General features: G+C 44.8%; 1 protein-coding gene across 2 annotated transcripts in view; it reads right to left on the bottom strand.

Annotated features, from left to right (window-relative positions):
- The window catches only part of CBLC (Cbl proto-oncogene C), a 54,762-nt gene extending 46,615 nt beyond the window's left edge, over window positions 1-8,147 (bottom strand). Inside the window, exon 1 of one of the 2 annotated variants that reach the window (XM_075190930.1) lies at window positions 7,377-8,147. In XM_075190930.1, the coding sequence (XP_075047031.1) occupies window positions 7,377-7,663 (287 nt within the window). In that variant the 5' untranslated portion in view covers window positions 7,664-8,147. The remainder of the gene's footprint in view (window positions 1-7,376) is intronic. The other variant, XM_075190931.1, reaches the window with a different exon arrangement.
- Between the last annotated feature and the right edge of the window lie 4,109 nt (window positions 8,148-12,256).

Below are 12,256 nucleotides of genomic sequence, written 5' to 3'. Positions count from 1 at the left end.
TGACAGCGCACAGTACAGGTAATAGTACAGAGTTATACTCAGTGACAGCGCACAGTACAGGTAATAGTACAGAGTTATACTCAGTGACAGCGCACAGTACAGGTAATAGTGCAGAATTATACACAGTGACAGAGCACAGTACAAGTAATAGTACAGAGTTATACTCAGTAACAGCGCACAGTGCAGGTAATAGTGCAGAGTTATACTCAGTGACAGCGCACAGTGCAGGTAATAGTGCAGAGTTATACTCAGTGACAGAGCACAGTACAAGTAATAGTACAGAGTTATACTCAGTAACAGCGCACAGTACAGGTAATAGTGCAGAGTTATACTCAGTGACAGCGCACAGTACAGGTAATAGTACAGAGTTATACTCAGTGACAGCGCACAGTACAGGTAATAGTACAGAGTTATACTCAGTGACAGCGCACAGTACAGGTAATAGTACAGAGTTATACTCAGTGACAGCGCACAGTGCAGGTAATAGTGCAGAGTTATACTCAGTGACAGTACACAGTGCAGGTAATAGTACAGAGTTATACTCAGTGACAGTACACAGTACAGGTAATAGTACAGAGTTATACTCAGTGACAGCGCACAGTACAGGTAATAGTACAGAGTTATACTCAGTGACAGCGCACAGTGCAGGTAATAGTGCAGAGTTATACTCAGAGACAGTACAGGTAATAGTACAGAGTTATACTCAGTGACAGCGCACAGTGCAGGTAATAGTGCAGAGTTATACTCAGTGACAGCGCACAGTGCAGGTAATAGTGCAGAGTTATACTCAGTGACAGAGCACAGTACAAGTAATAGTGCAGAGTTATACTCAGGCACAGCGCACAGTACAGGTAATAGTACAGAGTTATACTCAGTGACAGCGCACGGTGCAGGTAATAGTACAGAGTTATACTCAGTGACAGCGCACAGTACAGGTAATAGTGCAGAGTTATACTCAGTGACAGCGCACAGTGCAGGTAATAGTACAGAGTTATACTCAGTAACAGTACACAGTACAGGTAATAGTACAGAGTTATACTCAGTGACAGCGCACAGTACAGGTAATAGTGCAGAGTTATACTCAGAGACAGTACAGGTAATAGTGCAGAGTTATACTCAGTGACAGCGCACAGTACAAGTAATAGTACAGAGTTATACTCAGTAACAGCGCACAGTACAGGTAATAGTGCAGAGTTATACTCAGTGACAGCGCACAGTGCAGGTAATAGTACAGAGTTATACTCAGTGACAGCGCACAGTGCAGGTAATAGTGCAGAGTTATACTCAGGCACAGCGCACAGTGCAGGTAATAGTGCAGAGTTATACTCAGTGACAGTACACAGTGCAGGTAATAGTACAGAGTTATACTCAGTGACAGTACACAGTACAGGTAATAGTACAGAGTTATACTCAGTGACAGCGCACAGTACAGGTAATAGTGCAGAGTTATACTCAGAGACAGTACAGGTAATAGTGCAGAGTTATACTCAGTGACAGCGCACAGTACAAGTAATAGTACAGAGTTATACTCAGTAACAGCGCACAGTGCAGGTAATAGTGCAGAGTTATACTCAGAGACAGTACAGGTAATAGTGCAGAGTTATACTCAGTGACAGCGCACAGTACAAGTAATAGTACAGAGTTATACTCAGTGACAACGCACAGTGCAGGTAATAGTACAGAGTTATACTCAGTGACAGCGCACAGTGCAGGTAATAGTACAGAGTTATACTCAGTGACAGCGCACAGTACAGGTAATAGTGCAGAGTTATACTCAGTGACAGCGCACAGTGCAGGTAATAGTACAGAGTTATACTCAGTGACAGCGCACAGTACAGGTAATAGTACAGAGTTATACTCAGTAACAGCGCACAGTACAGGTAATAGTGCAGAGTTATACTCAGTGACAGTACACAGTGCAGGTAATAGTGCAGAGTTATACTCAGTGACAACGCACAGTACAGGTAATAGTACAGAGTTATACTCAGTGACAGCGCACAGTACAGGTAATAGTACAGAGTTATACTCAGTGACAGCGCACAGTGCAGGTATTAGTATAGAGTTATACTCAGTGACAGCGCACAGTGCAAGTAATACTGCAGAGTTATACTCAGTGACAGCGCACAGTACAGGTAATAGTGCAGAGTTATACTCAGTGACAGCGCACAGTACAGGTAATAGTGCAGAGTTATACTCAGTGACAGCGCACAGTACAGGTAATAGTGCAGAGTTATACTCAGTGACAGCGCACAGTGCAGGTAATAGTACAGAGTTATACTCAGTGACAGCGCACAGTGCAGGTAATAGTACAGAGTTATACTCAGTGACAGCGCACAGTACAGGTAATAGTGCAGAGTTATACTCAGGCACAGCGCACAGTACAGGTAATAGTGCAGAGTTATACTCAGTGACAGCGCACAGTGCAGGTAATAGTGCAGAGTTATACTCAGTGACAGCGCACAGTACAGGTAATAGTGCACAGTTATACTCAGTGACAGCGCACAGTACAGGTAATAGTACAGAGTTATACTCAGTGACAGCGCACAGTGCAGGTAATAGTACAGAGTTATACTCAGTGACCGCGCACAGTGCAGGAAACAATACAGAGTTATACTCAGTGACAGCGCACAGTACAGGTAATAGTGCAGAGTTATACTCAGTGACAGCGCACAATACAGGTAATAGTACAGAGTTATACTCAGTGACAGCGCACAGTACAGGTAATAGTGCAGAGTTATACTCAGTGACAGCGCACAATACAGGTAATAGTACAGAGTTATACTCAGTGACAACGCACAGTACAGGTAATAGTACAGAGTTATACTCAGTGACAGCGCACAGTACAGGTAATAGTACAGAGTTATACTCAGTGACAGCGCACAGTACAGGTAATAGTGCAGAGTTATACTCAGTGACAGCGCACAGTGCAGGTAATAGTACAGAGTTATACTCAGTGACAGCGCACAGTGCAGGTAATAGTGCACAGTTATACTCAGTGACCGCGCACAGTGCAGGTAATACTGCAGAGTTATACTCAGTGACAGCGCACAGTACAAGTAATAGTACAGAGTTATACTCAGTGACAGCGCACAGTACAAGTAATAGTACAGAGTTATACTCAGTGACAGCGCACAGTACAGGTAATAGTACAGAGTTATACTCAGTGACAGCGCACAGTACAAGTAATAGTACAGAGTTATACTCAGTGACAGCGCACAGTACAGGTAATAGTACAGAGTTATACTCAGTGACAGCGCACAGTACAGGTAATAGTGCAGAGTTATACTCAGTGACAGCGCACAGTGCAGGTAATAGTACAGAGTTATACTCAGTGACCGCGCACAGTACAGGTAATAGTACAGAGTTATACTCAGTGACAGCGCACAGTACAGGTAATAGTACAGAGTTATACTCAGTGACCGCGCACAGTGCAGGTAATAGTGCAGAGTTATACTCAGTGACAGCGCACAGTACAGGTAATAGTGCAGAGTTATACTCAGAGACAGTACAGGTAATAGTGCAGAGTTATACTCAGTGACAGCGCACAGTACAGGTAATAGTGCAGAGTTATACTCAGTGACAACGCACAGTGCAGGTAATAGTACAGAGTTATACTCAGTGACAGCGCACAGTACAGGTAATAGTGCACAGTTATACTCAGTGACAGCGCACAGTACAGGTAATAGTGCACAGTTATACTCAGTGACAGTACAGGTAATAGTGCAGAGTTATACTCAGTGACAGCGCACAGTACAGGTAATAGTGCAGAGTTATACTCAGTGACAGTACAGGTAATAGTGCAGAGTTATACTCAGTGACAGCGCACAGTACAAGTAATAGTGCAGAGTTATACTCAGTGACAGTACAGGTAATAGTGCAGAGTTATACTCAGTGACAGCGCACAGTACAGGTAATAGTGCACAGTTATACTCAGTGACAGCGCACAGTACAGGTAATAGTACAGAGTTATACTCAGTAACAGCGCACAGTACAGGTAATAGTGCAGAGTTATACTCAGTGACATCACACAGTGCAGGTAATAGTGCAGAGTTATACTCAGTAACAGCGCACAGTGCAGGTAATAGTACAGAGTTATACTCAGTGACATCACACAGTGCAGGTAATAGTACAGAGTTATACTCAGGCACAGCGCACAGTACAGGTAATAGTACAGAGTTATACTCAGTGACCGCGCACAGTGCAGGTAATAGTACAGAGTTATACTCAGTAACAGCGCACAGTACAGGTAATAGTACAGAGTTATACTCAGGCACAGCGCACAGTACAGGTAATAGTACAGAGTTATACTCAGTGACATCACACAGTGCAGGTAATAGTACAGAGTTATACTCAGGCACAGCGCACAGTACAGGTAATAGTACAGAGTTATACTCAGTGACATCACACAGTGCAGGTAATAGTACAGAGTTATACTCAGGCACAGCGCACAGTACAGGTAATAGTACAGAGTTATACTCAGTGACATCACACAGTGCAGGTAATAGTACAGAGTTATACTCAGGCACAGCGCACAGTACAGGTAATAGTACAGAGTTATACTCAGTGACCGCGCACAGTGCAGGTAATAGTACAGAGTTATACTCAGTAACAGCGCACAGTACAGGTAATAGTACAGAGTTATACTCAGTAACAGCGCACAGTACAGGTAATAGTACAGAGTTATACTCAGTGACCGCGCACAGTGCAGGTAATAGTGCAGAGTTATACTCAGTGACAACGCACAGTACAGGTAATAGTGCAGAGTTATACTCAGTGACAGCGCACAGTACAAGTAATAGTACAGAGTTATACTCAGTGACAACGCACAGTACAGGTAATAGTGCAGAGTTATACTCAGTGACAGCGCACAGTACAGGTAATAGTGCAGAGTTATACTCAGTGACAGCGCACAGTACAGGTAATAGTACAGAGTTATACTCAGTGACAGTACACAGTGCAGGTAATAGTACAGAGTTATACTCAGTGACAGTACAGGTAATAGTGCAGAGTTATACTCAGTGACAGCGCACAGTACAGGTAATAGTACAGAGTTATACTCAGTGACAGCGCACAGTACAGGTAATAGTACAGAGTTATACTCAGTGACAGCGCACAGTGCAGGTAATAGTACAGAGTTATACTCAGTGACAGCGCACAGTACAGGTAATAGTACAGAGTTATACTCAGTGACCGCGCACAGTGCAGGTAATAGTACAGAGTTATACTCAGTGACAGCGCACAGTACAGGTAATAGTACAGAGTTATACTCAGTGACAGCGCACAATACAGGTAATAGTGCAGAGTTATACTCAGTGACAGCGCACAGTGCAGGTAATAGTGCAGAGTTATACTCAGTAACAGCGCACAGTGCAGGTAATAGTACAGAGTTATACTCAGTGACAGCGCACAATACAGGTAATAGTGCAGAGTTATACTCAGTGACAGCGCACAGTGCAGGTAATAGTGCAGAGTTATACTCAGAGACAGTACAGGTAATAGTGCAGAGTTATACTCAGTGACAGCGCACAGTACAAGTAATAGTACAGAGTTATACTCAGTGACAACGCACAGTACAGGTAATAGTACAGAGTTATACTCAGTGACAGCGCACAGTGCAGGTAATAGTGCAGAGTTATACTCAGTAACAGCGCACAGTGCAGGTAATAGTACAGAGTTATACTCAGTGACAGCGCACAATACAGGTAATAGTGCAGAGTTATACTCAGTGACATCGCACGGTACAGGTAATAGTGCAGAGTTATACTCAGTGACAGCGCACAGTGCAGGTAATAGTACAGAGTTATACTCAGTGACAGCGCACAGTACAGGTAATAGTACAGAGTTATACTCAGTGACAGCGCACAGTACAGGTAATAGTACAGAGTTATACTCAGTGACAGCGCACAGTACAGGTAATAGTACAGAGTTATACTCAGTGACAGCGCACAGTACAGGTAATAGTACAGAGTTATACTCATACTTGCCAACTCTCCCTGAATGTCAGGGAGACTCCCTGAAATAGGGGTGATCTCCCTCACTCCCTGAAGAGTCTGGCATTCTCCCTGATGCTGAGCCAGTACAAGACATGGTTGGCTTCACCATCTGTGACATGATGACACAGTTCAGAAACTATGTCCTATGTTCATGCATTGATGCCTGTGGAGGTGGCCATTTTCATGGAGACCAAGATTTAATCAAAGACTGACAGGTAAGACAACATGACTTCAGTAATGGAGACAGAAATGTAAAAGACACTTCAGTCTCTAGAGATTCCTTAGTTGCTTTTCTTTAACGCATAGTTGCCTACTCCCACTTTTCTGGAGAGCAGGGCAACCTCCCGGTTCTCACCCCTGCTATAGATAAGTGGCGGGGGCAGCGCTTAAAGACGCATATATCGCGTCATCTTAGCCCTGCCCCCAGCTGTAATTGGCCATAATTGTGACAATGATTTAGGGGGCAGGGCCAAAATGATGCGATTCATCAAGCCCCGCCCCAGCACACCCACCTCCCCCGGGATCTCCCTGAAACCAATGAGGAAAAGTTGGCAAGTATGGTTATACTCAGTGACAGCGCACAGTACAGGTAATAGTACAGAGTTATACTCAGTGACAGCGCACAATACAGGTAATAGTACAGAGTTATACTCAGTGACAGCGCACAGTACAGGTAATAGTACAGAGTTATACTCAGTGACCGCGCACAGTGCAGGTAATAGTGCAGAGTTATACTCAGTGACAGCGCACAGTGCAGGTAATAGTGCACAGTTATACTCAGTGACCGCGCACAGTGCAGGTAATACTGCAGAGTTATACTCAGTGACATCACACAGTGCAGGTAATAGTGCAGAGTTATACTCAGTGACAGAGCACAGTACAAGTAATAGTACAGAGTTATACTCAGGCACAGCGCACAGTACAGTTAATAGTGCAGAGTTATACTCAGTGACATCACACAGTGCAGGTAATAGTGCAGAGTTATACTCAGTGACAGCGCACAGTACAAGTAATAGTACAGAGTTATACTCTGTGTCAGTGTGCTGTGAAGGTAATATTGAAGAGTCATGCTTAGTGTACACTGGAGATAATAGTTTTGGGTTACACTCAATGAGCCTAATTCATTAAGTAGAGCAAGGCAAGAAAAGGAGTAAATTTGCTCCTGGACAAAGCATGTTACAATGCAAAGGGTGCAAATTAGTTTATTGTTTTGCACATAAGAAAAATGCTGGCACACAAATACTTGATAGCTTTATTTTTACACTGAAACTTGAAGTTGATCCAGGACATGCCCTACCTCAGCTATAAATCTGTCCCCTCATTTTATATTTCATTTTAAAGAGAACTGCTGTAGTTTACATCAATACGCAGGACTGTGCTCACCTGGATATGACGCCCGCCTTATTAACCATCTCCGCACACTCCGTTGTCTTGCTGAGCAGACTGTTGACGGTCACCTGCAGGTACTGGTTGTGCCCCAATTGGGGGGACTTCTCTAGGATTTGGCGCAGGTTCTCCTTGATCTCTCCGGTGATGTCTGGAAGGTAAGGGTGGCTCCTCTGAAGTTGGGGGACTCCACTGAGTTGCGACAATCCTTCCAACTTCTGTATGACCTTCTCCACTGTCTTCTTGTCCACAGAGGCATTGCGCCCTCCATGTATCGTGTGCATGGGTACAGGGTGGTAGAGGAGAGGATAGGGTAGCGGATGGGGATGGAGGAATTTAGATATTTAAAAGATTACAAGGCAAAAACTAGAAAAGAAGTTTGAGGACGTGAATACATTGAAAAAACAATGAGACGAAAGAGGGATGAAGTAGATATGTGTAGTCAAAGTCTGCTGAGATGGAATCAGTAGTGATTGAGGGCAGTAGGTTAAGCAGCACTAAATAATATTTGAATACAGAGGACACAAACCCTATAGATAGTTGAAAGGACAGAAAACAGAGTCTAGTACGAGGGTTTGTTTCCCTGTGACCTAAGCACAGCGAGTGACAGTTCAGCTTGCCAGTTTCTCTTCCTGTTTGTGAAATAAGGTCACTCCCCCTGCACGTGAGGTTCACCTGTAGGACAGGTAATGTGGTTGATGTGGGTGTTACAATGTTACACTGATACTGTATCAGGTATGATGAATGCAGGAAGAACTTGCTGCCACTCTGGATAGGACACAAAAGAGTTTCATACAAATACCGTCTCACTGTGAATTAATATTGTGTGGTTCATTAACAGACTAACGCATCTTTCTAATTGGATGGCAGCCTGTAGCATTCAGTCATTCTAGCAATTAATTAATAACAAATTGCACAGAGGCAACAAGGGAGGGGAAGAGTAGCAGTGAAGTGGGATTAGTGAGGTTTCGGTAGCAGCTGGTACCAGGTATAATTAAGGATAGCAGCAGCTACCAGGCTGATGCGACCCGTATTTTTACTACAGCTAAGGGCGGATGAGACAAGGGGGACAAATATTAGGGAGGTAGATAAGAGTCCTGATTCGAGTCTGAATGTAAATTGCATGCAAGTTGCGTTCTAAAAAAAAGAGTGCAGAACGTGTGCGTGTTTCCGACCGTATTCAATTCCAAGCGGATCTCAAGGTACATTTCCATTTGAATCAGGGTGTAAGTACTCTCTGCCTACACAGTACTTGCTGAACACAGAACAGTCCGCAGGATCGGATCTAGGTATGTACAATGAAAGGTCACAACAGAAAGAATGCAAATATTTTTTTGATCATGAAATAAAATAACAATTGTTATCGGTGTAATCATTTATATAAATATTATGTTTCAAATATTTATTCATTTTTACATTATTTACATGAATAAAAATGCTTTCAATATTTACTCTATATATATATTGCGTTTTCATAGCCTGTCTTAGTTGCATACACATGCTCTGTGATAGGTCATCATCATCATTTATTTATATAGCGCCACCGATTCCACAGCGCTGTACAGAGAACTCATTCACATCAGTCCTTGCCCCATTGAAGCTTACAGTCTAAATTCCTTAACACACACACACACAGACAAACAGAAAGACACAGAATAGGGTCAATTTGTTAGCAGCCAATTAACCTACCAGTATGTTTTTTTTGGAGTTTGGGAGGAAACCGGAGCACCCGGAGGAAACCCACGCAAACACGGGGAGAACATACAAACTCCACACAGATAAGGCCATGGTCGGGAATTGTACTCATGACTCCAGTGCTGTAAGGAAAAAGTGCTAACCCCTAAGCCACCGTGCTAGGTAGAGACAATCATGTGTATACTTTCTAAATAAAGACTATGCTGTGCAAGTCATCACTATGAGTCGGCACTTACACCTGCCCTGTAGCTGGAGCAAATGTTATGGCTGAAAATAAGCGTACTTATGAGAAACCCAGGACTTGAATCAGCCGCTTCTGCGTCTCAACGCCCCTCAGCACGCCCTTACCGCACATGACCTATGTTAGTCGCCCCTTCCCTTTCTCGTTCCGCATCTCAAGTTGTTCATTTCTCGGCATTCACAGAGCTATATCATGGAAGATAAGCCACGCACATGGACGTATGTCTTAACATGAATCGGTCTCAAGGGGTAGAGGCATGAGAGAGGTAGACAAGAGACAAAGGGTTGGTTTCAGAAAGGACGCAGCAGAAATGCAGGTAGTATGGGGGACATAAGGGCATAGCCAATGCACCCAAGAGATTTCACCATATTAAAAACTCTATTATAACACACCCCTTATATTGTGCTTTCACCTCATCACCCACCTCATAATAATTATTACATTCCATTATAAATATCATCACCCACCTTTATCATAATGATTTCTTTCCAACTCGGGTCTCTCGTCTCTCCCAGTGGAGCTATGCCACGTCTGGCACGAGCCGGTGGCCCTGCAGACAATATGCCATCTGCTTGTGATATTCAGAGCTCCAGCAGCAGCTAGAAAGGGTTGCCCCCCAGTGTTGTTCTCTGCCCGTGCAAGCAAAGCAAAGGGTAAGGCCAGAAGATGCAGCCAGATGGCTGGCAGGGGAAGCAGCTTGATTGTGTTTTTGCAGTCTTGGGTGCTATAAATGACTTAATTATAGACTGCTGCTACCAAGCACCTGTGTGCAAGCGTATGACACACTATAAAGGAGTAAGCTACTAGTAATCTCATGCAGGGGCTAGCAGAGGAGGCTACAAGTCCGACCTTTGCGATATTCATTGCTGGCCCCCTCCAACCCACTGGACTGGGCATAGCTATTCCACTAATAATTCATTAACCCCTCATCCTCCATCATAAACCCTCCACCATTAATTCTTTATCATTAATCCTACATCATTCTCTGTTAACCCCCTCACACTACTAATATAATCCTACCCCCTCACTCACCCGGGCCAACACAATGCTCATCAGCATTTGCTCAGGGGGGGGGGGGGGGGGAGGTGATCACACATCAGTTCCCCCCTGTGTACTTCCATTCCACCACCAAGCCCACTCCCACTGTTGCTTAATCTGAGAGTTCCTCTCGTGCAAGTTTAAATTTGGCGCAGAACGCCAGCTGGTACGCTCAGTATTCTTGGTTGTCAACTAGATGCCAGTGTCTGCCATCTAAACGTACACTGAGCCTTCTCCTCCAAGGGCCATGATAACCACCACAGTTTTGCTTTATAATAATAAAAAAGAAAAGTCTAGGACTACGTTAAGAGCCACCCTCAAAAGCCGGATCTGCGCACATACCCAGGGCCGGATTAACCCGAGGTCTAACTGGGCTACAGCCCAGGTGCCTAGGGCATCCTGGGGGCCCTTGACAGTGCTCAGCGGCATTATTGATCGGTGTGGGTGCGGGGGAGCCCCCGGCCCGATCAATGCTGCTAAGCACTGTCACTGTAGTCCTTCTGCAGCACTGAGTAATCTCCTTCCTGAGGAGAGTCTCACTCTCTTGAGATCTCCTCAGTAAGGAGCTTACAGCGCGCCGCGGAAGGACTACAGTGACAGGACAACAAACAGAGGTAAGCGCTTGGGGTGGGGGGTGGCGGTCGGCTCACAGGGAGGGGGTTGTGGCTCAGGGAGGGCCTTGGGGAGAACCTCATGGGGGAATGGAGGCCCCCTTAGCCTAGGGGCCTCTATTCCCTTAATCCAGCCCTGCACATACCTATGAGTGCTGATGAAACATCTATGGATGGAATAGGTACAATGTTCGTATGGTACGTGACATTAATGGTGTGAGGATGGCTCATATTTTACACAGGGAGAGACCATATGCCATTCAGAAGAAGTCATTCACCAAGACACATGGCACCATAGGCGGAGTTCCAATTATTTGAATAGAAAATCAGCCACCCTTCTTAATCCCTAAAACTCACATGATATGGGTCATTATTAAAAAATGTGGCAGAGAGGCACAAAAGCTGTTACGTCCTACACTGACATCACATAACGTTTTTTTTATTTACCCATGCACACAAATATTTGGAATGTCCGGTGGGCGGGGCATCTAGGATGGCTGCATTTAAGCTCTATGCTCGGTTTCACAATCTAAACTAATCTTGCATCCCAGGTCTCCTTTTCCATCTACAAATAACGGATTCTATCCTAGAATACACCAAGGAATAGCGCCACGTGCATATTGTGTGCACAGGAGCCGCTTTTACTTCCCCGCAGTCCAGCTCTGCATTTGGTCCGCGTGAGGATGTAAATTTCCCGCCAAAGGACCGAGCTGCTAGAATACTGATTGCAAGTCTTCCTAACTGCAGCTATATTGGTGTTTATCGTTACACTATTATGGACAAGGTGAAAAACGAATGTACTGACCTACCCAACGCTGGTCAAGGCTGCTGGTGGAAGACCCGGTTCGGTTTGCCCAGCTTAGATGTCAGATTCATCCATGTGTGCTGCGGAGTGCCTCTTTGGCCTGTGAATGGCTTTCCTTCATTTGAGGATGCGGGTCTCCCAGGATGTGGTCTGTTCCAGTGGGGGCTTGCTATTTGCAAGTTGCTGACCCGTGAGGAGCCTGGATTTCCCGCTGTTGTTTTAGACTTCATGGATCCTGCGCTTTGGATTTTCTTCAACGTTTCATTGCTTCTCCTGGCTCAGCTGTTACACACAGTGCACAAGGGAACTGACTCTCCTATACCTGGATGGCTGTACTTTGCAGAGACTGAGCCAATCGTCTGTAACGTGACAGGTCACTTGTTGAACTGCTGGGCCCCCTGATATCTGGACATAGGTGGACATCCTGAGGGCGACTGCTGGGCTTATCAGTCTTTTGACTAGAACACTCCTGCCCACACTCTCCTCA

This window comes from Mixophyes fleayi, chromosome 11 (genome assembly GCF_038048845.1).
Source record: "Mixophyes fleayi isolate aMixFle1 chromosome 11, aMixFle1.hap1, whole genome shotgun sequence".
In the NCBI taxonomy this organism is placed as follows: Eukaryota; Metazoa; Chordata; class Amphibia; order Anura; family Limnodynastidae; genus Mixophyes; species Mixophyes fleayi.
This window is presented reverse-complemented; position numbering and strand designations above follow the sequence as displayed.